This window comes from Elephantulus edwardii, unplaced genomic scaffold, assembly GCF_000299155.1.
Source record: "Elephantulus edwardii isolate Elephantulus edwardi_28Jun2011 unplaced genomic scaffold, EleEdw1.0 scaffold00061, whole genome shotgun sequence".
NCBI lineage: Eukaryota > Metazoa > Chordata > Mammalia > Macroscelidea > Macroscelididae > Elephantulus > Elephantulus edwardii.
The window spans coordinates 15,452,074-15,477,969 of NW_006399811.1; the positions used below are offsets into that span (position 1 = coordinate 15,452,074).

The window sequence follows — 25,896 nt, forward strand, 5'->3', positions numbered from 1 at the left end:
TGACATCATTGCTCTTCAGTACTTTGGAGAGGTCTCTGACAGCAGACTTTCCCAATCCAATTAATCTTTTAATATCCTGGCTGCTGCTACCAAGAATGTTGATTGTGGAGCCAACCAGCTTAACTAAAGCTGTTAACAATCTCAATATCTTCACCATCTATCATGATGCTGCCAATAGGTGAGAATCTTAGTTTAGTTAATGACTAATAGGTGTCCTTGTCACAAAGGACCATATACCTGCTTGAAGGGTCACTGTGTCTCCACATTGCCTCTTTTTATTTGTTCTTGGACACATTTCATGTGATCAGGGATATTCTTGAATGTTCCTACAAGTTCAGAGGAGTTTGTCAAGGCATGTCCTTCAGTGCGTCTCTTTTATCCTACCCTGTTTCTCACTGACCTGAGTCCTAGCATTCCACAGAACTCTGTGCGTGATGGATGCCCCATGGAAATTCTAAGCCCTCTTCCTGGTAACCATGCACAGCTCCCACCTGTTGACAGGCTGGCTTGTTGCTATCAAATAGCAAGCTCTCCTGTGAACTCCCAGCCGAGGCAGCACCTACCCATCCCCACTCCCCATACTCCTGAGTCCCCAGAACTGAAGGATGGCTGATTCAGAGCTCTGCTGGCCCCTCACCCTATGGCCAGGTAACCCTGAGGAGGACATAGCTCCTAGTGTTTTCTTCCCACAGCTCTGACTTCTTTTGGCTAGAGCCTTCTCCTGTGGCTTCTTTTTCATTTCTTTTTATTGCGGTAAAAGACATAGAACAAAATATTTGCCAATTCATCAGTTTTTACATGAACAATTCATTGGTCAGATCATCATGCTGTGTAACTCTTACACCTCTGTTTGTTCTTTCATGCTTGACTTATTTCACTCAGCATAACGTTATCAAGGGTCATTTATATTGTTTGGTTTCCTTTGAATTCAGTTTACCTCTCAGTATTAAGGCTTTCTTAATCTTCCTCCATTATTCTCTATTCCACTAGTGACGCATTTTGTGGAAAGGAAAAAGAGAGGGGAAAAGAAATGCCCACCTAAGCCTTCCAGGAACTGCCCTGCACTTTGTGGGATCAGCTTTGTGCTGACTGGTTAAAGGTGTGTTGAGGTGTGCTGACAGGTTAAAGGGATATTGGGGTGTGCTGATGGGTTAAAGGTGTGTCCTGGCTTCTGTCACAGGATTTGTGGTCAAGAATAGGGTCAACCACATTGACAAGGCCTACCAGGATGTGGGCAGGTCTCAGATGCTCCTGAGAGAGTTGACTCCAGTCTTGGTCAGCTTGACCTCCACATACGCCCCTGGGAGGTGAATGAATTCTTGCTCAGCTGCAGGAGTGGAAACAATGAAAACCAATCTCACCACTCAGTAACTGGCCTGATGGATCCCACTTGGGCAACTGAACCAAAAATCTCCAGTCTCAGACCCAGAGCTGCTATCAGGGGGTTCTTTTGGAAATAAACCTGAATTTTTGACTCAGGCTGATGGGTCCTGAAAATGGTCTAGAGCAGGGCAAATGGGGTGGATTAATCAGTGAGTACAATATACACAGGGTTTCACTGACAAGACACACACAAGTTCTATTGCACTTACTTGTTAAATGGTTTCTGTAACAAAACTCAGAGTAACAGCAGTCAATGAATCAAAAAAATGTGTTGCATTGAGAAATCTGCTGTCAAGGACCTCTCCAAAGTACCAAAGAGCAATGATGTCAGTTTAAAGACTAAGGTGAGCCTGATCCAAGCCATGTTTTTTCAATGACTTCCAGTGTATCTGAAAGTTGGACAATGACTAAGAATTACCAGAGAAGAATCAGTACCTTTGAACTGTGGTGCTGGAGAAGAGTCCTCATGGACTGCCAAAAGAATGATGGCATCTATGTTAGAGGAAGTGCAACCAGAGTGCTAGAGGCAAGGATAATGAACCATTGGGTCATATACTTTGGACATGTTGTCAGGAGGGGCCAATCCTTGGAAGAGAACATCATGCTGAGGAATGTGCAGGGTCAGATAGAGAGAGAAAACCCTTGCACAAGGTGGACTGGCACAGTGACTGAAAGAATTGGGCTCGACATCGTAAAGATGGCTCAAGATAGGACGAGGTTCCGCTCTATTGTTCATAGAGTCCCTATGAGTTGTAGTTGACTCAATGCCATCTATCAACAGCAACAACGACTAATCTGTGATGCACCATTTCACATGGGTTGCATCATACAGTTGATGCAGTGGGGGGCAGGTGAATGTATGCACTATAGACTAGTGAGAAGGCACAATTGGACCAGTGCAAACACTGCTTACTGGGCAATTTAGTCCTGGGTCTTGGACAAAGTGCAGCCAGTGTGCTCCTTAGAAGCAAGAATGACTAAGCTTCATCTCACAGGCTTTGGACATCTTGTTAGGAGGGCCTTCTCCCTGGAAAGGGACGTCATGTTTAGATAGGTGGAAGGCCAGAGAAAGTGAGAAGATTCTCAATGAGATGGATTGACACCGTGATTGACACAGTGGGTTCAAGAATGTCAGAAATGGCAAGGATGGCGGAAGTTAAGATGGGGTTCAAATCTGTTGTTCAAAGGGTCTCTGTGAGCCTTCTCAGCTTGGCAGCGTCTAACAACAGTCCTGGGTCAGACTCAACAGCACTCCTGCTAATGAGGAGACCCTGGCAAGCTGCTTCCCTGGCTTCAGATTACATGTCTGTGATACGAGATGCGTGTAATACGAGGATGAAGGCATCAGTGGCCCAGGGGTAGAATTCTCTCCTTCTGTGCAGGAGAGCTACATTCAATTAATTCCCAGCCAGTGTACCTTCAGTACAGCCATCCTCCAATCTATCAGCAAAGGCTTTTGTGTTGCTAAGAAATGAAAACAATTTTAGGAACACTTCCAGATTAAGATAGACTAAGAAGACCTACTTTCAAAAAACATTTGTTGCATAGTATCCCATTGTGTGAATGTATCATAATGTCTCAATCTATTCCATTGTGGTTGGGCATTTGGCTGTTTCCATGTTCTTGGGATGGTGAATAACGCTGCCACGAACATTGGTGTACAAGTCTCTGTTTGTGCCTCAATTCTCATTTTCTCAGCATATATCCCAAGTGGAATAGCTGGGTCATATGGAATTTCTATGTTCAGCTTTTTGAGGAAACACCAAACTGTCTTCCAGAGTGGTTGTACCATTTTACAACCCCACCAATAATGTATATGCCAATAATGTATACGAGTTCCTAACTAGCCCCATCCTCTCCAACATTTATTACTTGCTGCTCTGCTGCACTTTGGATTGAGAAATTATGGTACATTCAACCAACGGAATACTATACAACATGCAGGAGAAATTGCTATCTAACATGGAGCGGGGAGCAGGGAGAGGACTGGAAAGCATTATGCTAAGAGAACTGACTCAGTCTCATAAGGACTAATACAGTATAGGACCATTACTGTAGAACGAGTATGAGGATCCAAGTGCGGGGGTGGGGTTGGCGTGGCTTAATCATAGGATCATACAATTTAAAGGGTGGAGGGTGGGATGGATAAACGAAAGGGGAAAGATTTGGTGTGAAAAAAACAATGCTTATGAATTTTATGAACTTTGTATGTAAACCGGTATAAAATTGGGGGGGGGGAAGCATTTGCATTGGTGACTCAGCATCCCTACAGCCGCTAACAACTGCAAAGTGCTGTGAGGACCTTGACTCTCATCCATACAGATTTGTCCCTGTATTTATTATCTAGTGACTAAAAGCAAGTAAGAGAATAATAATGGTGTGCATTTGTGAAGATTAAAAGAGATGAAGCACTTTGGAGCTTAAATAGTACCTGGTATGTACATAGTAATTTGATCCTATTGCTGCTTCATATTCTTTTTCTCTTCCAGCTTTAAAATTCTAGCAATTACAGGCATGCCTTGTTTTATCGAGTTTTGATTTGTTGCACTTTGCAGACATTTTGGGTTTTTTACAAATAGAAGGCTTGTGACCAGTCTCAGTCCAGCAAGTCTATGATCACTATTTTGTGGTGGATGTGCTCTTTTTGTATCTCTGTGTCACATTTTGATAATTCTCATACTACTTCAAGCTTTTTCATGAAGCTATTGCACACTTGAGGGACTACAGCATTATGTAAACATAACTTTCATATGCGCTAGGAAACAAACAAACAAACAAAATTTCCCGTGACTCACTTGAATGCTTTATTTGCTTCATTGCAGTGGTCTGGAACTGAACCAACAAATTCTCTGGGATGTGCCTGTGTAGTCACATACTAATCATTTATTATGTGCTGACCTAAAGCTCTGGTGTAATAATGCTAAGAAGTTATGTTGCCAACCCAAAGGCAGGAAGTTTGAATCCACCAGCTGCTCTGCGGGAGAAAGATGGGCAATCTCTTCATCTGTGATTTACAGCCTCTGAAAACTGATTGGAGGGTCAGCTAGAAGTCTGTTTTGGCTTGACGGCTTACAACAGCTTAAAACTCTGTGCTGTATTAGGTATTACAGAAGATGAACATATGGAATTGTAGTAGCTGGACCTTTGATTTCAAGAAAACTTAGAGTTGACTGTCCAACGGAGTCCTAAGGAAGGTATACCCAGGTTGGTTGAGGGAAATGCTGGACATTTGGTCATTATTTTACTTTCAACCAAAAGTAACTCCTGTAGCAGACGCTTCAGAAGTAAGGGGAGAAGCCAACTTGTGTGTGAAACAGGAGTATTTTTTCAAACATGTTCATAAAAATGACTGTAAAAAGTATTAGAAGCATGCAGGCCATTCACTAAGAAGCAAAACACCTCTAAAGTACAGTGGAAAACACTACCATTCCTTCTTTCTAAAATAGATGGTGATCCACCAGATGCTCTGCTCGAGAAGGAGGAACAATGTCCTCCTGTACCAGTCAGATCTGATTTGACGGTACACACAAAAAATAATGAAATTTAAAAAAAAAAATAGATGGTGAGAAGACAACTGACTTCACTTTTCTGGGTGGTGGTGGGGCCAGGTGAAACACAAGCATCCTGTTCTTTTCAGCTCCTGTGTTTTCCATCACCTGTCTGTGAGATAGTGGTGGACCAAAGACAGCACTTAAAGGTTTTGTCAATTTCATCTACAAAGATGCCTCCTTTCTACAGAGGCAGCTGGGCTTCTTGTCACCAGGGCAGTAACTCGTGGTGTCCCTCCACCTCCCCTAATGGGAACCTCCTTCTGCACCAGACTACACAGAATTCTCCTGATGTTTACCATCCATTTTAATCATTCTGTAAATCGTTTAAATGTTATTTTTTCTTAGATTATGTTTACTAGAAGCAAAATAATTTTACAAACTCTTTTTACATTAAATTGCATTAAATTACACATTATTTTTAGCTACAAAGTTATCAACCACCGAGCAGAAACCTTTTCCCTTTCTTTTTCCTTTATATACTACTTTATTCTATAACATGTCATTGGTATAGTTTCAAACAACCGTGCTTGCAGAAAGAGAAGACTTGAAGCACTTACAGAAGAAGATCAAAGATTATAGGCTTCAACATTAATTATATCTCAACATCAAGAAAACAAAAATCCTCACCACTAGACCAATACACACTATGACAGAGAGAAAAAAAATGGAAATTGTTAATGATTTCATTTTACTTGGTTCCACAATCAACACCCATGGTAGCTGTAAAGAAATAAAAAGATACGTTGCATTGGGGAAATATGTTGTCTGTCAAGGACCTCTCCAAAAATATTAAAGAGCAAAGATGTCACATTAAAGACTAAGGTGCACTTGGTCCAAACCACGCTACTTTCAGTTGCTTCTTATGAATGTGAAAGTTGGTCAGTAAATAAGAATGACAGAAGAAAAATCGATGCTTATAAACTGTGATATTGGAGAAAAGTACTGAATATCGCATGGATTTCCCAAAGTGCAAGCAAGTTGTCTTGGAAGAAGTCTACCCAGGCTGTTCCTTTGAGGCAAGGATGGCAAAACTTTGTCTCATGTACTTTGGGTATGTTGTCAGGAGAGACCAATCCACGGGAAAAGACATCATTCTAGGAAAGGTAGAGAGTGTCAGAGAAACCTCTCTACAAGACGGATTAATGTAGTGACTGTAACAATGCTCTCAAGCACGGCAGAGATCTTTAGGAAGGAGAAAGATAGGGAAAGTTTAGATCTGTTGTTAATAGGGTGGCTGGTGGCCTAGTGGTAAGAGGTTGCGCTGCAATTCCAAATGCACAAGGTTTGAATCTATCAGCTGCTCCATGGAAGGATATGCAATTTACTATTTCTGGAAAAATGCAGGGTCAACGAGGGGGTCAGTTCCGCCTCGACAGTACACAACAGTAACAATGAGTCATAGTAGCCTAGTGGGTAAGGAGCTGCATTGCCAACTCAAAGGCAAGCAGTTTGACTCAACCAGCCGCTCCATGGTAGAAAGCTGGGCAATCTTCTCCTGTGCAATCTACAGCCTCTGAACACCTGCTGGAGGGACAATTATGAGTTGGTTCTTACTTGACAGCACATAACAACATGAGTCATAATCAACTAGAAGGCACATAACATTGTAAATCCTAATTATAATACTGCAGCAGAAACACCAATAAATTTGACAGAACCAATGATTATGAAAACACTGGCAACAACAAAAACAATATGTGCTTATTTATGTAGCATTTTCAACAACAAACCACATGATTCTAAATGTAACTGGGAAATAATGACAGCTCTGATGGGAGCACATTAAAAGGTTCAAAAGTAAATTTGCATAGTTTCTACCTTGACAGTATATTGATCCATGAAAGCTCAGATTACAAAAACAAAAAAAGTTGTTTTCATCGTTATAATAAAACAGGGATTTTTTTTATTATTATTAAAAAATAACAAAGACTTAATAGTCATTTTGGTGTCAGCCCTTCTAACGCTGTCACCTGGCACAGTCTGAAGCCAGAATCCCACTGTTATTGTTGTTACGGACCATTGAGTTGGAACTGATTCACATCTAACCCTCCAGGGAGGCAGTAAATCACATGAGAAAAAGACTGCTTATTCCTCTTGTGGAGCAGCTGGTAGGTTCAAACTGCGTGCCTAAGAAGTTGCAGCGCAACTCCTTCCCACTAAGCTCTCTGGAATCCCCCTGGTGACACTGTCTCCCCATGAGCTGTTAATAGTTTTCAGCTGTGAAGTAGCACCATTTGCTCTGAACTTCTCAGCTCTACAGTATAAAAATGAACCAGTCACAAAGGGACAAATACTGCATAGTGCCACTGTTTTAGAATGGGACTGACATCAGGGTTGGGGTAAGACAGAGGAAAAAAAACTGAATAAATTATGTATACTGTATTGAAACAGATGAGGGAAATAACAGATTAAAGGCGATATATGATTGGATATTATGGTTATCACAGGCCAACCAGAATTAAGTTTGCATAGTGAAGTGTACTCGGGGGAGTGGGGATTGTATACCAATGAAGGAATTTTTTTTTTTCTTTTCAAAGAGAGGAGCGAACTGGAGGGGAGGGGTGGGCAGGGAGAAAAGTGCAACAATCAATGAATGGAAATCGAAAATCTCTGTAAAATGTTCGTTAAAATTAATTTTTAAAAAATGAACCCAAGAACCAAAGAAAAACCAAGCCACTGCCACTCAGTGGATTCCAACACACAGTGACACTCCAAGGGTTTCCAAGGCTGCAAATCTAACAGGAGATCGTCTCCTCTTTATTCCAGATGGTGACTGGAGAGTTTATACTGCCTCGTGACTTAGTAATAAGGATTTATGCTCCCACCTCAAAGGCACGCGATTCAAATCTACCAGCTACTCTGTGGAAGAAAGAGGGGCAGTCTGTTCCCAAGCAATTTACTGCCTCTGCAAGCCTGCTGGAGTGTCAGGATTCTGCCTCCACAGTACAGTCCAAGGAAATGTGTATCATGCTGGGGAAAGCAGAAGGTCAGTGAAAGAGAGGAAGATCCTTAATGAGATGGATTGACAGAGTATAACAATAGACTTTCTCACGCTGACATTGTGTGGATGGTGCAGGATAGGACAAGGTTTAGAGTTGCTGTTCATAGGGCTGCTGTGAGTTGTAGTTGATTGGACAGCACTTAACAACAACAACTTTCATAGCAGCCCAACACTTGACCTACCACACCACCAAGGCTCTCCAAAGTAAAGAATCTCTCCTGCACATGAGATGTCTAAAATTCTGACCTGGTGAGGTGAAAGAAAACACCTGACCCGTTATTCAAAGTGCTTGCTTTGTGTTAACAAAGAGGTGGAGTAGGGCGTTATCCCAGCTAAATGTTTATTTAAAAACATGGTTTTTTTAAAAAAAAGATTCTGGAGTCCCTGAGTTAATGCAAATGGTTAACACACTTGATTACTAACAAAAGGTTAGCTTGGTAGTCTACTTTCCATAAGTTATTTACTCTGCCTACCCAAAGCCAGGCAGTTTGAATTCACCAGCTGCTCCTTTCAAGTGAAAGGCGGGCATCTCCTCGCATGTGGTTTATAGCCGCTGAAAATGATACTGGAAGGGTCTTCTGTGAGTCAGTTCTCAGGCAACGAGGTTCTGAAAATGTTAGGCAGTCCTTTTACTTGGACATATATGGGGCCAAGATGACAAAGGGGTCGCCCTTTTTTTCGCCAACGAGGCGACCGAGCGGAGGACACAGAGATGCAGAACTTTGTGAAGACCCTGACTCGCAAGACCATCATTCTAGAGGTCGAACTCAAGCGACACAATCGAGAATGTCAAAGCTAAAATCCAAGACAAGGACGGCATCCCTCAACCCCCACCCCCGCCACACACACACACCCCGACCAGCAGTGCCTGATATTTGCGGGTAAAGAGCAAGAGGATGGTTATTCCGTCTCTGACTATAGGGGTGCGTCTGCGTGGTTGTATTATCGAGCCTTCCTGGACTAACTGCGATAAGATGATCTGCCGCAGTGTTATGCTCCCCTGCATCCTTGTGCTGTCAACTGCCTGCGGGCACACCAACAACCTGCGCCCCAAGAAGAAGGTCAAATAATAACCTCCTCTTCACTGGCTCCCTTGCCAGGGCAAGAGCAGGTGGCCATCTGAGCCCCAAGGCCCTGGCCCTCAATAAAGTCTCTCTTTCATGGGGGGGGGGGCGGGGAATAAAAAAGATGACAAGGGGTGAGAACGGACTCCATGGCCACAAGTTAAAACACCTTCTGCCCTGCCTCCGAAGCCTCCTGCTTGCCAAGGGCCTCTCTCCAGCCTCCTGTTTATCCAGAGCTGCACCTCTGACGCACGCCTTTGTTTGCTCTCTGTACACGGTCTGAATAAACTCAGCATGAGAAGCCCGAACAGCACTCAATCTGGGTGCTGCGCGCGGGCGGGAAAGCAGCCTCTTTATCTTGCCCGCGGGTTGCCTGCCCCGCCTCCTACGCGTGCTCGGAGTTCTCCGCATTCCGAACTCGCGGCTGCCCCTAGGAGACCAGGCGCGCGCTGGCAGATCCGCCCCTGGTTCTGCTGCGCAGGCGGGTGCTTTCTTCCCGCCCCACTGGGGCGCCTGAGCCCGCTGCGCCACCCCTACCCCTCACCCCCACGGTCCCAGGCAGGAGTTCGCCACCTGCAGCCGCCACTTCGCTTCAGCTTTTCATCCGGAGCCACAGAGGGTTTATAATAATCTTTTTTAAAAACAATAGTCTTTGGAAAGATTTCTTGATAACTACTGGAGTTTCTCATTATTCCTGTTCTACCAGTGCCCGGTGCAGTCCAGACTCCTGCGGTTCACATGCTTGTGCGCAGGATAATGGAGATTTTCAGCAAACTGAAAGGAGGCAAAGCATCAAAACAACTTTAGACACCACAGCTCTGCTCTGATGAAGGCTGGAGTGCACGCCCCTTCCTGTTTAAAAGTAACTAGAGAGGGCACTGATGCCTTGCCCCTTTGGGTATATGACCATGATTCTCACCTTAAGCTCACTCCCCCCTTCCTTTCACATGGCAAGGCTAGGGCCAGAGAGAGCAAACAGGTTGCTGGAAGACGTTAGGGAGGCACCCTCTTCAGAAATATTCTTAAACTTTGTTCTGATGGATCTATACAATGACAGGTGGACAACTTAATAAGACATGAAAAGACAGAAACAACCATCAATAATATTGTTGTTGTTGTGTACCATCCAGTCGGAACAAGAGCTCCAAACGCTCTTCTAACCTGTGCCAACCTAGCCATCTCAAACGCACTTACTCCCACCACTCCAGTCACAGAATTGATCCATCTTATCGAAGGTCTTCCTCTCCTTCACCGTCCCTCCACTCTGCCAAACATGATGTCCCTCTCCAAGGACCAGTCCCTCCTTGCAACATGCCCAAAGTATGTCAGATGAAGCTTCAGAATCCTTGACTCCAAAGAGCATTCCGGCTTCACCCTCTCCAGGAAAAACCTGTTTGTTCTCCTAGCAGTCCATGGTATATTTAACACTCTTCTCCAGCACCACAGCTCAAAGGCATCAATTCTCTTTCTATCAACCCTATTCACTTTCCAACTCTCTGATACATAACGTGTAATTGCGAAGACTATAGCCTGGATCAGGCGCACCTTAGTCTCCAGTCTGACATCGTGGTTCTTCAGTACTCTTGAGAGGTCCCTTATAGCCAACTTTTTCAATGCAACGTGTCTCTTGATTTCCTGGCTGCTATTACCAAGAGTGTTGATCATGGAGCCAAGTAAACGAAAACAACTATCTCAATCTCTTCACCATCCATACTGATGCTGCCAATTGGCCCAGTGGTGAGACTCTTCATTTTCTTGATGTTGAGCTTCAGTCCATATAGGAGGCTGTAGTCCTTGATCTTCTGCAACAAACGCTTCAGGTCCCCCTCAGTTTCAGCAAGCAGGGTTGTGTCATCCGCATAATGCAGGTTGTTGATGATTCTTCCACCAATTCTGATGCCACATTCCTCTTCGTACAGCCCAGCATCTCGGATGATCTGTTCTGCATACAGATTGAAAAGGTATGGAGACAGAATACATCCCTGATGAACCCCTTTCTTGATTTTGAACCATGTAGTGTCTCCTTGTTCTGTTCTGACAACTGCCTCTTGGTCCAAATATCAGTTTTGTATTAGCACAATCAAATGTTCTGGGATTCCCATTCTTCTCAGAGTCAGCCACAGCTTGTGATCCACACAGTCAAAAGTCTTTGCATAGTCAATGAATCACAGACATTCTTCTGGTATTCTTTGCTTTCTGTCAAGATCCATTTAACATTAGCTATAATATCCCTAGTACCAAAACCTCTTCTAAATCCAGCCTGTACATCTAATCACAAGGGAGGAGATTGCCCATCCTTCTCCTGCGGAGCAGCTGGTGACCTCGAACTGTGTGCCTTCAGGATTGCAGGGTAGGTTCTTGCCACTTGGCCACCAGAGCTCCCTATCAATAACTTTATTATCTCACAACAACTCATTGTCTTTGAGTCGGAGCCAATTTATACCTGACTCTCCAGCATGTTACCAATGGTATAAATCAGACAGGAGAAGATGGCCCTTCTTTGTCATTCCAACCCACCAGTGGATTCGAACCTCACAGAGGGTTCACTTTTGCGTTAGCAGCACACCTTTCCACTAACGAGGCTACTCACACTCTGACATGAGCTTCACTGAAATCTGAAGGAATTCCTAATCCACTCAGCAGGATCTCCTTGAGTTTATGTTCAAATATATTTTATAGCATTTATCCCATTCTTATTTCCATTGTGTTACTAGTACTCTTGACTTGATTTGCTATTATAAGTTCCTTGAAACAGAAATAATGTTTTCCTCATGTTCATCTAATTCTACAAGCATTTATTTTTTTTTTAATTGAGATTTTTATAGTAAGTTTATAAAGAACTTGGATATGCATTCATTCATTCATTGTTGCACATTTTCCTCCTTGTCGTGTCCCCCCCCCCCCTTTCACTTTTTTCTTTGGGGAAAAAGTTTTCATTGTTACACAGTTTCCCTTCCTCCGCTCCCCTCCCCCTCCCTCAGACTGTTTTACTATGCAACTTTTATTCTGGACTCTTCTCATACCAATAATACCTAATCATATATTCCTTCTACACAGTGTCTCCCGCATCTGTTTCAATTCTGTGTACATTATTTATCCCCTCTTTTCTTAGTTTCACTCCAACCCCCTGTCAGTCAGGTTTTATAACAGTGGCATTATACAGTATTTGTCTTTTTGGTTTTTGTTGTTTTTTGATTTTTTGTTTGTTTGTTTTTTATTATTTGTCTTTTTGTGACTGAGATATTTCACTCAGCATAATGTCCTTCAGGGTTACCCATTTTGTACAATATTTCACGAGTTCCTTGTTTTTCAATGCTGCATAGTATTTTATTGCATGAATATACCAGAGCTTCTCTATCCATTTATTTGTTGATGGGCACTTGGGTTATTTCCAACTCTTTGCTATTTTGAACAAAGCAGCAATAAACATGGGTGTGCATATATCTACTTGGGTGGTAGTTGTATTTATCTATTTATTGGGCAATTCCATACTGAAGTATAACAATGAATAAGTGAAAGTTTTTTCTTTTAAGAAGCTCACAGAATAGTGAAAGAAACAAATATATAACTTATCTGCCAGAGGGTAGATACTGCCAACAAACAAGCCCACTACCATTGAGTCAGTTTGGATTTACAGAGACCCTACATGACAGAGAAGGGAGTACTGGTGGCTTAGTGGTAAGGAGTTGCGCTGCCAACCCACAGGCACAAAGTTCGAATCCACTACCTGCTCTGCCAGAGAAATATGGACAATCTCTTCCAATGGGATGAACTGCCTCTGAAAGCTAGCTAACACATTTGACAGAAAAGTGTCCAATAGGACACTTTCTAAGGATATACATTTTCACAGATGCAGATTGCTGTATCTTTCTCAACTGGAGAAGTTGTTGAGTTCGAACTTCTGACTTTTCAATTAGTTTCAATGCTGGGCTTCCAGAATGCCCTCATAGAGCCGTAGGAGGGAGTGTCACCATTCTAGTATTTGAGGATGGCCAATGCAAATGCATGGAAGGTCAAGAGGGCTAGACATGGGCTGGACCACATGGGATCAGGCAAAGGAAGTTGGACTTTGCTCTGTAATAAGGCAGAACCATTAAAAGTTCTTAAACAGATCACAGTTTTAAAAAATCTTTTTCTCTTTGTAGGTCCCATATTAGCTTATGAAAAAAAATCTTTTTCTGTTTTTTTTTTCTTTGCTGTTGTTAGGTGTTGAATTGAGAATAGACTCTGTGTGTGTGTGTGTGTGTGTGTGTGTGTGTGTGTGTGTGTGTATCTCAACCCAAATCTCTTGATTTAGAGTTCAGTGACATTAATTACATTTTTGGAATCGTACTACCACTCTAATCTTCCTTTTCTGAGTTGTTCCTCCTCCATTAACATAAACTCACTTCATGCTAAGGTTGCTTTCGAATCCCCTACAGATCTGAAAAAAAGCATAGTGCTAGAGGCAGACACTTGTTGTTAGGTGCTGTCTGGTATGATTCATAGCGACCCTATGCCCTATCCTGTGCCATCATCACCTTCTTTGAAACACTAAAACCCATTGCTCAAGGCAGACACTGTCGTTGTTGTTATGTGCCTTCGAGTCATTTGCAACTCATAGCGACCCTATGTACAACAGCCCTAAACCCTGCTCTATCCTGCGCCAACCGCACTGCCTCTGACACACCCATCCCGAGTACCCCAGTCACTGAATCAATCCACCTCAAGGCAGACACTAGTTAAGAGAAATTATCATTTTGTTTTAAGAAGAAGACATCAGGGGATATTTTTCTTTTCAAGTTTAAAGATTATTTTAGAGAAATAGTTTTAGGAGGTCATCCAGTCTCTACAGATCCAGAGGATCTGGATTCCATAATAATTTTATTTTCTATTTTTATTTTCCCTTTTTTGGTCAAGATTTTCTTATAAAATCTTTAATCAAAATGTTCTGTAATGTTAACTACTGTCATGTGCTACCAAGTTGGAACTAACCTGAGCTGACCCTCTAGCAGATTTTCAGAGGTAATAAATCTCATGGGAGGAGATTGTCCTTTCTCTTTGGTGGATTCAAACCGCCTGCTTTTAGGTTGGCAATGCAACTCCTTACTACACGGCACCAGAGCTTGGCACAGCCAATTCTTCAGCTTTCCTGACAAAGGAAACTTTGCTCATGGAAGCAACTAGTCTACATATTTCTTATTTGAGTAAAGTTCTCTGAAAAATGGGTAGATGAAGGAAAGACTAGTTGATTAAGAAATCAGTCAGCAAGTGACTGCAATACTTGTAGTGAATGAGAAGGGACTAAATTAGGAGAGTGCTAATGAGGACAGAAAAATAAAATGGATGGATTTAAAAGGTTTTTAAGAAGTAAACTTGACCATTAGGATTAGGAAGAGAAACATTCTGAGTTGACCTCAGATAAGGATTTAAGAGCTGGCAACTTACAGGGGGACACCCGTGATTTGAAACAGGTGAACTTGCCATGGATACCTAACTTACATATATGAATTCCCAGAAAGCACTGAACTTCATACAATATAATACTCCATATGTGCTTGTATGTGGTTTTTTTCCTGGGAAGATAGCTCATAATCTTGCCCTTTACCAGCCACTCAGGCCTGTACTTAGAATCCACTAGCTGTTCCTTGTGATAAAGATGAGCAATCTCCTCCCATGAGATTTACTGCCTCTGAAAACCCACCGCAGAATCCAACTCGAAGATAAACAACAACATCCCCTTAAAGACTCACAGCTTTAGAAACTCTATGGAGCAATTCTATTCTGTTCTATCGGGTCACTGTGAGTCACAATTTGACTCTCTAGCACCTTATAACACCAACAAGCAGTCTTAGAGACAATGGGAAGATGGTCAACAATGGAAACATATGGAGAACCCACAAAAGAAGGTGTCACTTCAGACTGGGCAACAGTGGCTCATTTATGTTAGTTCTGGAGTCTCCAGGTGGTGAAAGTGCTAATGTGCTCAGCTACTAACTGCTGAAAAGTTGAAGTTTTGAGTGTACCAAGGGCGTTTCAAAAGATCTGACCATTTTTTAAATCAGCCATTGAAAACCCTCTGATATATGTGAGATTGCAATGAGTTGTATGTAGTCCACTTGACAGCAACTGGTTGGTTTATATTCTTTCCATGATAGAGGACTGTTGAATTCAAAGTAAATTGTGGTAGACTTTTCTCTCCCGTTTAATGATTACTGACACCAGACTAATTGAATCCTGGATCTTATTTGTTGACCTTTAGGAAAGTCGTCTTTCTAACAAACTCAAAGTCTTAGACTTCTGGTTTCTAGAACTTTTGGACAGATCTGTGGGGAATTATCTTTCATTGTTACAGGCTGTTAACGCCTAAATTAAAAGGGTGGACTTAGAGATTGTTGTTTGAGATTTAGAGCAGCTGGAGGATTTGTGCTCAAGTCTCCCTGTATCTTTCTTACATCTAGAGAAGATGATGAGGAAGAAGGGTAGAGGGTGAAGGAGAAGGACAGGAAGGGAGAGGCAGAGACTGCTGGACAGAGGTGGGAAGCTACTGTGATGTCAATGCCTGTGTAACCTCTATGTCATCACAAGCTTTCTCTTCCCAGATCACCCTGGTGTCATTATCTGTTGCTTTTATTTGGGGAAGACTTCACTATTACTTTTCCAGATTCCAGTAACTGAAGCATCTACATCTTGTAACTTCTCTGAGTTTCTTAGAGTTGCCCCTAACAACAGCTGGGAACATATATTTTTTAATAGGCTATTTCTGACCAAACCTCCAAGGTCCGCTCCATTTCAAGATTGTGCGGGATCAGAGCCCCAGTGTCAGACAGTCTTCTGCAGCATCCCCTTACCCCATTAACATCTGACCCCACCAACCGTCAGTCTCTCCTACTGCACCCTCATCCACACCATTCTCATTGCTGGCAAGCTTTTTAATGGCTTAGCTGATATCTCCCATTTCAGCATACTGGTGAACGGATTACCAGGGCCAATGTGCCTTTCCTGAGACATTTTAAATTGAGGCTTGAAGTAGTCTTCACCATTATTTGTGTTTCATCATTATTGAGTTTGAATCAACTCATAGCTGACCCTCTAGCATGTTTTCTTAGGTAGTTTAATTACATGAGAAGAGATTGCCCATCTTTTCTTTTTTCTCCCAAGGAGTAGCTGGTGGGTTCAAATCATGTGGATTTATAGTGCAACTCTTTACCACTCAGCCACCAGAACTCTCTGCTGCTTTAAAATCAATATTTTACACTTAACATCTACTGTGCACTCTTTTCTTTATCACCATATGTATTATTTCTATATCTTGATAAATATGTATTGACACATACATATACAATGTAAATAGTTCATATTCTCACTTTTCTGGCTTAACTATTTCATTACATGAATTTAGTAAACAGATTCTGCTGTAACTAAGCAAAGTATTTTTGTTTTATTTTTACTCTTCAGATGTATGTTTACTATCACACAACTTTGCTTTCTTGTGGTAAAAGGAAAAAAAAATTTAAGAAAGAAAAAAAACATTACATTACTGTGGAGTTCATGTTGCTAGGAGGAATTATTCCTTGGAGAAGGACCTGATGCTGACAATGGTAAAGTGTCAGGGAAAGAGAAGAAGAAGACCTTCAACTTGGTGGATTGAAACAGTGACTGCTCCAATGGACTCTTTTGTGTTAGGAAGTGTGAGGATGGCGTTGGATAGAACAGGGTTCAGATCTTATGTTCATAGGGCATCTATGAGTCTACTTGACTCAATGGCACCTAACAATAACAACAATTGCCATTATTTGACTTTGCTATGCAACTGAGTTTACAACAATAGAGAACTGCCTGAAGTGCAGACTGGGTTTAGAAAAGGGCATGAATAAGAGCTTCATAGTAAAGTGAACTGGGGTGGGGAGAATTGTATAACAATGAAAGAATTTTTTTTTCTTTTCAAAGAGAAAAATGAACTGGGGAAGGAGTAGGCAGGAAGGAAAATGTGCAACAATGAATGAAAATCCAAGTTCTCTATACTCTTTCATTAAAATCTCAATTTTTTTTTAAAAAAGAAGAGGCCGTGGCACTAGGGATATTATATATAGCTAATGTCAGATGGATCTTAGCTAAAAACAGAGAGTACCAGAGGAATGTCTATCTGTATTTTATTGACTATGCAAAGACATTTGACTGTATGGATCACAACAAACTGTGGCTGACTCTGAGAAAAATGAAAATCCCAGAACACTTGATTGTGCTCATGTGAAACCAATACTTGGACCAGTAGGCAGTCATCAGAACAGAGCAAGGAAACACTGCGTGGTTCAAAATTGGGAAGGTATAAGTCAGGGATGTGTCCTATCTCCATATCTTTTTAATCTATATGCAGAACAGATTATCCAGATGCTGGGCTCTATGAGGAGAAATGTGGCATCAGGATTGGAGGTAGACTCATCAACAATCAGTGTTTTGCATGCAGATGACACAACATCACTTGCTGAAACTAAAGAGGATCTAAAGCACTTGCTGCAGAAGGTCAAGGACTGCAGCCTTCAATATGGATTGAAGCTTAACATCAAGAAAACAAAGATTCTCACAACTGGGTCAATTGACAGCATCATGACAGATGATGAAGAGATTGAGATTGTTGACAGCTTCAGTTTGCTTAGCTCTACAATCAACACTATTAGTAGCAGCAGCCAGAAAATAAAAAAGATGAATTACAGTGGGAAAGTCTGTTGTCAGAGACCTCTCCAAAGTACCAAAGAGCAACAATGTCAATCTGGAGACTAAGGTGTGCTTGATCCAGGTTTTTGCAATTACTCGCGATGCATTGGAAAGCTGGTCAATGACTTGGGATGATAGAAGGAGAATTGATGCCTTTGAACTGTGGTGCTTGAGAAGAATATTGAATATACCATGGACTGCTAGGAGAATAAACAAGTTCATCTTAGAGAGGGTTAAACCAGATTGCTCCTTGGAGGAAAGGATTCTGAAGCTTTGTCTGACATACTTTGGACATGTTGCAAGGAGGGACCAGTCCTTGGAGAGGGACATCATGCTTGGGAAGATTGAGGGACAGCACAAGAAAGGAAGACCGTCGATGAGATAGATTGATTCAATGACTGGGGTAATGGGGGTAGGTGTGTCTGAGACAGTGAGATTGGCACAGGATAGAGCAAAGTTTAAGGCTGTTGTACATAGGGTCACTATGAGTCACAAGTGACCTGAGGGCACATAACAACAACAACATGCCGATGGGTGGGAATGTGCGGATGGCGTGTGTTAGCCTATCCACAAGGGGGCTGGCTGTCTACCATTCCGTAAGGGGAATGGCCAGTCTCAACAATCTACAAGGGGATTGGCTAGTCTTGTCATCAAACTGAGCAAGCCAGCAGCCAGAGAAAGAGACCTTCCTCCACCAGTAAAGGAAAAAGAGACCTTTCCTTGCCACAGGAAAAGAGCAGCCATAGCCAAACTGGAGACTTGGTGTGAGATGACACTACTTTGGGATTGCTGCACAATTGGAACTAGAGCTAAGTCTTTACTCAAAGCTTGTTGGACAACTAGGGGTGGGAGGTCATGAGTCACAGAACTGAGAACTTTGTAACACTGGCTAAGACTGAGAGGGACAGAGGCAATATTGGCAAGACTTAGAACATGATAACATTGGCCTAAAGCCATGAGGCTCAAGGCTGAGGTGCCTGCGAGTACATTTTAGGAGCTGTCTTGACTGTATTCTGCTACAAACCTGGATTATAATCTTTTGATTTCCCTAATGTGGTTCTGTGTGATCTGTGAGCTATCACACTGGATTTTGAACCCAGCAATGGAGTCAGATTGGTGTTGAGATGAGTAGAAAGAGGTATGGGAGCATGGGGAAATATGTCTGGCCTCATGGGAATTGGTTTTGTGTTATTGATACTGTTGATGGTAACAGTTCCTCTTTGTGAAGTTTATAAAGGTCAGACATGGCCATCCCCACATGGCCCTACTGTTTTTACAGTTATGTTTCCCAGTTTAATGATTTTCAAGTGTGTGAGAGAAATGGAAATAATTGGTTCTTGAAAACTAAGTATTCAAATTTTGTAAATAAACTGTTGTTGTTGTTGTTGTGTGCCGTCGAGTCGCTTGCGACTCATAGCGACCCTATGTACAACAGGCCTAAACTCCACTCTGTCCTGTGCCAATCACACTGTCTCTGACACTCCCATCCCAATTGTCCCAGTCACTGAATCAATCCACCTTCCTCTCCTGTGCTGTCCCTCCACCCTCCCAAGCATGATGTCCCTCTCTAAGGACCGGTCTCTCCTCACACCATGTCCAAAGTATGTTAGATGGAGCCTCACAATCCTTGCCTCCAAGAAGCCACCCGGTTTAACCCTTTCCAGGACAAATCTGTTTGTTTTCCTAGCAGTCCATGGTATTCTCAATACTATTCTCCAGCACCACAGCTCAAAGGCATCAATTCTCCTTCTATCCTCCTTGGTCATTGTCCAACTCTCTGATGCATAACAAGTGATTGCGAAGACCATGGCCTATGACAGACGCACCTTAGTCTCCAGAGAGACACCATTGCTCTTTAGTACTTTGGAGAGGTCCCTAACAGTAGACTTTCCCATGGCAATGTGCCTTTTAATTTCCTGGCTGCTGGTGCCAAGACTGTTGACTATGGAACCAAGCAAACTAAAGCTGTGTACACTCTCAATCTCTTCACCATCCAACCTGATGCTGCCAATTGGTCCAGTGGTGAGAATCTTTGTCTTCCTGACATTGAGGCTCAATCCATATTGTAGGCTGCAGTCCTTGATCCTCTGCAGCAGGCGCTTCAGGTCCTCTTCAGAACCATGTAGTGTTCCCTTGCTCTGTTCTGACGACTGCCTCCTGGTCCAAGTATAAGTTTCGCATTAGAACGATCAAGTGTTCTGAGAAATAAACTAGTAGACAATTAAAAAAAATAGTTTTCAGGTATGCAGTTCAGGAGCATTAATTACACTATTCACAGTACTTAAGGATTTAACATGGTGTCATGGTCATCTTTGTTCAGTCACAGCACAGAACTGCATTAACAGTGCTTTGATGATGGCCAAAATACTGACAACCAGCACTAAAGGTAGTAGTGTCCATCATGTGGTGAACCATCAGAGGAATATTGGCAGATGGGTCTCCTAGAGCTATAACACCAATAAGTAGTTCCCACCAAGTTAATCAACTAATGGCCATCCCAGGTGCTTCAGAGTAGCACTGTGCTCCATTCGGTTTCCAGTGGCAATGACCATTCAAAGGGCCCTCCAGTGGTCTAATGGGATTCAAATCTACTAGCTGTTCTACCTGAGAAAGGTGGGTAATCTCCTCTCATGAGATTTACAGCCTCTGAAAACAACCTGGAGTATTAGCTATGAATCAGTTCCAACTCGACAGTAAACAACAATGACTGTTCAAAAGTAGATTGCCAAGCCTTTTTTTCTGAGGTACCACTAGCAGCTTTTATAAACTTACAATTTTTTTCTTAGCAGCCCAGTGTATTAACTACATATACAACTCAGTGGTTCTGACAGGAGACAGGCCTGGCATCCACCTCATTCTGAATTATTGCATAACTGACCAGAGAAGCCCCAACCAGGCTTCCTGACAGAAGTTAGGAGGATACTTCTCAAACACCAAGTCAGCAGGCCTCTATCCCTTGGGGCTTCTCTGTAAATTTCCCCAGCTTGTGCAATACTGCACCACTCACTTCTCTCTCCGGTAGTAGAGCATCCCTCGTTGAAAGTAAGCCACCGCCAAGTGCTTGTCTCGGTTAATGCTTTGGGTAAAGGCCTGTGGAGAGAAGAGCCCAGTGAGGAGCTGTGAGAATACCCAGAGCATATGTCAAATGTGGGCAGATTACCCAACAAACAAGGTAAGCTTTGTAACCTGTAGTGAATAATTTCACCACCCCAGGCTCACCTTGCTTATTGCGTACTCTATCCCTTCAAGGACTGTAAATAATAAAAGTGGATTTGATTCTGTAAGAAGGTGCTGTGGATTTGCGAGAAAGGCAGGTGCTGGCCATAGTAGAATCTTTCTTTGATGTGTTGAAAATGACATGAGACTATTTATTTCAGATTAGTAAATAAGCACAAATAAATCCATGCTTACCTAGTTTACAGGGAATGCCAGTGGCCTTGTGGATAAAGAGTTGCACTGCCAACCTGAAGATAGGTGGTTTGAACCCACCAGCTGCTCAAGAGAGAAAGATGGGCAATCTTCTCCTTTGTGATTTACAGCCTTTGAAGATCCACTAGACGGTCAGGCTATGAGTCAGTTTTGACTCAAAGGCCATGAGTTGAGTTGAGTTGAGTTGAGTTGAGTTGAGTTGAGTTGAGTTGAGATACTTTTCCTGTTTGGTAATCTAATTAGGGGCAACTGAGAGTGACTGGTGTCTTTAAGGTGACAGAAGGCTTAGGGGTCAGACAACTGGTCAGGATCTCTGCTTCAACACTTCCTAGTTGCCTGGCATGCTGCACATTACTCGATCTCAAACTTTTCTCCTCTGTAAAATGAGATACTAATGTTTGCTCCTCAAGATTACCAACAAGATTAAAAGAGAAAGCGCTAATCGCAAGGACTCAAGTAGCTCTAGTTGTGTATTGCTGAAAGCATTTCACCGCTGGCCAATAGGTCAGCAGTTTGAATCCAGACGAGGCCGTCTCCTCTTATAAAGATTTACAGCCTCATGGGGCAGTTCTACTCTGCCCTTCAGGGTCACTGGAGGTCGGAATCACCTCGATGACAAAGGGTTTGGCATGGTTTCTGGTAAGGGCTCAAGCAGGGAGACAGAGATGGTCAGAGAGAATGAGAAGGCCTGAAAGTCTGATGTGTGAGTGAGAGGGCGTGAGAGTGGGTGAGCTGAGAGATGAGTGATGACCTGTGAGCCCCCCACCCCAGGACTCCAAACTTGGGGCCCCCACTGGCAGCTAGCACAGCTGCTCCCAGAACAGTGCTGCCCTTCACCAGTCCTTCCCCTCTGACAATGTGCCCTTTGTCTTCATCACCTCAGAAGCTGTGTGCTGTTTGCTCAGGCCCTCAGCAGGCCCCTAAGGGAGGGAAGGAGGGAGAGAGGCCACCGTCCTCCTCCAGCCAGAGGTGGGAGGGGGTTTGTCCTGTTGCAGCTGCCTGTCCGCCTACCCTGAGGCCTGTGATCTACTTGTCAGCCTGGGAGGGCATTTCAGACGCCTGCTGGTCAACAATGAGGATGGCCGAGGGAGGAACCTGCTCTTTAAAGAGGCTTTGTCTCCCTCTGCCTCACAAAGAATGGCAGTGATAGGTAAAAATAAAACTTAACACTTGTGCCCTTGGTGTGAAGTTACCCAAATGGTGTTACAGTGTGATAGCACACTTGGCTGTTATCTGAAAGTTTGCAGGTTCAAGCATACCCAGAACTTCAGAAGAAAGGCCTGGTGATTTACTTCCCAAAACTCAGCCATTGAAAACTCTGTGGAACATGATTCTATTCTGACACACCATGTGTCAGGCTTAGCTCTATGGCAACCAACTGACTTCACTGATCTTCACATGTAACTCACACTGACTCAAACCAAAGGTCAGGCTGAGGCAGAGCTGGGATTTGATCCTACATCTCTTGCTTCTAAACTCAACTCATACACTTTCCAATTTACTGTGATCAATCCACACAGTTATTACTAAAAAATACTCAACCTCACATGAAATTATTTGAAGAGTAAGATTTTTTCTTTTTCTACTAGTTTATTTTCAAGAACAAATTCTTTCCATTTCCCTCACCCCCCCACCCATCAAATTGTACAACCCCATGATTAATCCCCCCTCCCCCTACACATCCTCATCCCTCTGCTTCTACCTTCTCCCATCCCTCTTGGATCTTATACTCATTCTACAATAATGGCTTTATACAATATTTATCCTTGTGGGACTGAGTTAGTTCACTTAGCGTAATGCTCTCCAGTCCCTCCCAAGTTAGGTAATAATTTACAAAATCATTGTTCCTGCATACTGCATTGTATTCCATTGTGTGAATGTACAATAATTTCTCAATCCATTCATTTGTGGTTGGACATTTGGGCTGTTTCCATATTCTTGTGATGGTGAATAATACTGCTATGAACATTGGTGTACAAATCTCAGTTTGTGCCTCAGTCCTCATTACGAATATTTTTTTTTTTAAAAAAAGAAAGAATACAACCTGCAGTATATATTGCATCTGAGCATAAAGGAAACACTAATTTTCAAAACTGGATCAATAAGTATCATCATGATAAATGGAGAAAATATTGTGTGATGAAGAACTGAATTTTATGGGAGAAGCCGTCAAGAAATCAATCCCTGGAGTACATTGGGCGGATCTGCTGCCAGGGACCTCATGAAGGTGTTAGAAAAGCAAAAATGAACAACAGGCAACAAACACTGGCGAGGTTGTAGAGAAACTGGAACCCTTATTCACTGTTGGTGGGAGTGTAAAATGGTGCAACCACGGTGGAAGGCGGTATGGTACTTTCTCAAAAAGTTGCAAATAGAGATACCATTTGACTTAGCAATTCCACTACTGGGAATATAACACAAAGAGACCATAACTGCCACCCAAGCAGATATATGCACACCCATGTTTATTGTGGCTTTGTTCATAATAGCAAGGAGTTGGAAACAACCTAAGTGCCCATCAACAAACGAATGGATAAAGAAGCTGTGGTATATTCACACAATGGAATACTATGCTGCATTGAAAAACAAGGAACTCATGCAATATTATTCAAAATGGGTGACCCTGGAGGACATTATGCTGAGTGAAATATCTCAGATGCAAAAGGACAAATACTGCATGGTGCCACTGTTGTAAAACAGGACTGACCTCGGGGTGGGGGAAGAGACTGAGAAAGATGAGTTCAGTAATGTATACTGCATTGAAACAGATGAGGGAGAAAACTGAGTGAAGGCTGCATAGTGGAGTGGACCTGGGAGAGGGATTGTAAAACAATGAAAGAATTTTTCTTTTACTTTGAAAAAAAAGAAGCAAAAATGGCTTTTCAGGACTAACGTGTGACTGACTCAAGCTATGATATTTTTAATTGCTTCATATGCATGCAAAAGGGGGACTATGAATAAGGAAAACTATAAGAGAATGAATGCTTTTGAACTGTGGTTCAAAAGAATATCAACTATACCATGGATTGCCTCAAGGACAAACAAATCTGCCTTGGAAGACGTCCAGTTAGATCGCTCCTTAAAATCAAGGAACGTGAAACTTGTCTCAGGTATTTTGTCCAAGCTGACAGGAGGGCCTGCCCCTGGAGAAAGACATCCAACTTGGTAAAGAGAACTCTAACTCACTGTTGCCCAAGATGATTCCAACTCACAGCTGACTCTCAACTCAAATTCCAAAGCTGTAAATGTCACAGAAGAGACCAACCTTCCATCTTTCTCTTCAAGGCAGCTTGTAGATGGAAACTGTCAGAGAAAAGCAGCCTTGAAGTTAGCAGCACAACTCTCTGTGGTCTACACCAGCAGAGCTCCCTTGGTGAAGAAGAAGGACAGTGTAGAAGGGGAATCTTAGTGACATGGACCGACACCATGGCTGCAGTAGACACAAGGGGTTCAGCCTAGCAGCAATCATGAGGCTGGTGCAGGGAGGGCCTTGCTTCATACTATTGTTTATAGGTTTCATTTAGAGCCCCACTGAGGATTCCTATGACAACCCACACAATGTCTTTAACAGGTGTTATTAATCAATTTCAGCTTCTGCTGTATCAGTCTCAGAATCCTTAAGAGTGCTCCACATCATTGTCAGAATTGTCACTTGGGATAAAGGTCTTTCCCCCCACCCCCAAATGTCTCCTCTCCACCTACTGGCCAGGCAAGGCTGACATGCATGGAATTCTTAGAAAGCTATGAAGCACCTTATAAGTAAACAGCAAGATGGAGACTTCAGACCAGTAGGAGCTCACAGAAGGAAATGTGGAAAGGGAAGGTTTAAAAAGAAGAGTTAGAATTTAGGTATTTTGTGTAGAGGAATCCAGTCTACCCATTGCCCATAGCTGACCCTCTAGAGAGGTTTCAAGTGGTAAGAGCTTGCACGGCAATCCTGAAGTTGACCAGTTCAAATCTACCCTACTCCATGTGAGAAGGATGGGCAATCTCCTCCAGTGTGATTAACTGCCTCTGAAAACCTGCCAGAGAATCTGTTATGGGTCGGTTCTGACTCTGTGGTACACAATAACAACAACACCCTTTGGGTTGGCAACACAACACCTTACCCATTTGGCCACCAGGAGAGCATAGAGAGGCCGGAGGGTGTCAGCACCACTGGCCTTTTAGAACTACCTGTTGGTCTTTTAGGAGCTCCTGATGCTTAGGCCCCTCTGGAGGTGGGGCCTGAGCATCTTCTGGTCTCCTGAAGCTCCCTAGAGGTTTCTACAGCGCAGTCAGAGTTGATAGCATGAATCTAGAGCTCCTGTCCCATGGGAGGCAGGGTCCTGCACTCACCTTCTCTGCCTCAGGCATATTTTCAAGAATCGTGTGCATGCAGCCAATATTGAAGCAAATCCTGGAGTGGGGGTCCTGGACGGCAGCGAAGGCGCCCAGCGCGCCCTTCCAGTCCTTCTTGTCTGCCGCCAGCACACCTTCATTCCAGAGACTGATGGCCTCAACCAGGGACATGGTCAGGTGGAAGCTGGGAGTCTGCCAGGAGCAGTGAAGGCCAGGGACGGGAGCTGGTGTTCTTCGCAACTGTGGGCCCAGCTGCCCCAGGTGCTGCCTTTCGGGGCCGGGTGCTCAGACTGCTGTCCAGTCTTCTGTAAGGCCACCTCTGAGTGTTGCAAGTGCATCAGGAAATGTCCCCACCTTTTGGTAACTGACGCATAACCCTACTGAGAGGGAGGGGAGAGAGAGACTGAGCAGGGGCGGAGTGCGGAGAAAGAGA

General features: G+C 43.1%; 1 protein-coding gene across 1 annotated transcript in view; it reads right to left on the bottom strand.

Annotated features, from left to right (window-relative positions):
- NCF2 (neutrophil cytosolic factor 2) overlaps nt 1–25,634 on the bottom strand; it is a 62,241-nt gene extending 36,607 nt beyond the window's left edge. Inside the window, exons 1-2 of the mRNA XM_006887784.1 lie at nt 25,461–25,634; nt 20,701–20,783 (exon numbers count right to left, since the gene is read on the bottom strand). Of these exons, the coding sequence (XP_006887846.1) occupies nt 20,701–20,783; nt 25,461–25,634 (257 nt within the window). The remainder of the gene's footprint in view (nt 1–20,700; nt 20,784–25,460) is intronic.
- Between the last annotated feature and the right edge of the window lie 262 nt (nt 25,635–25,896).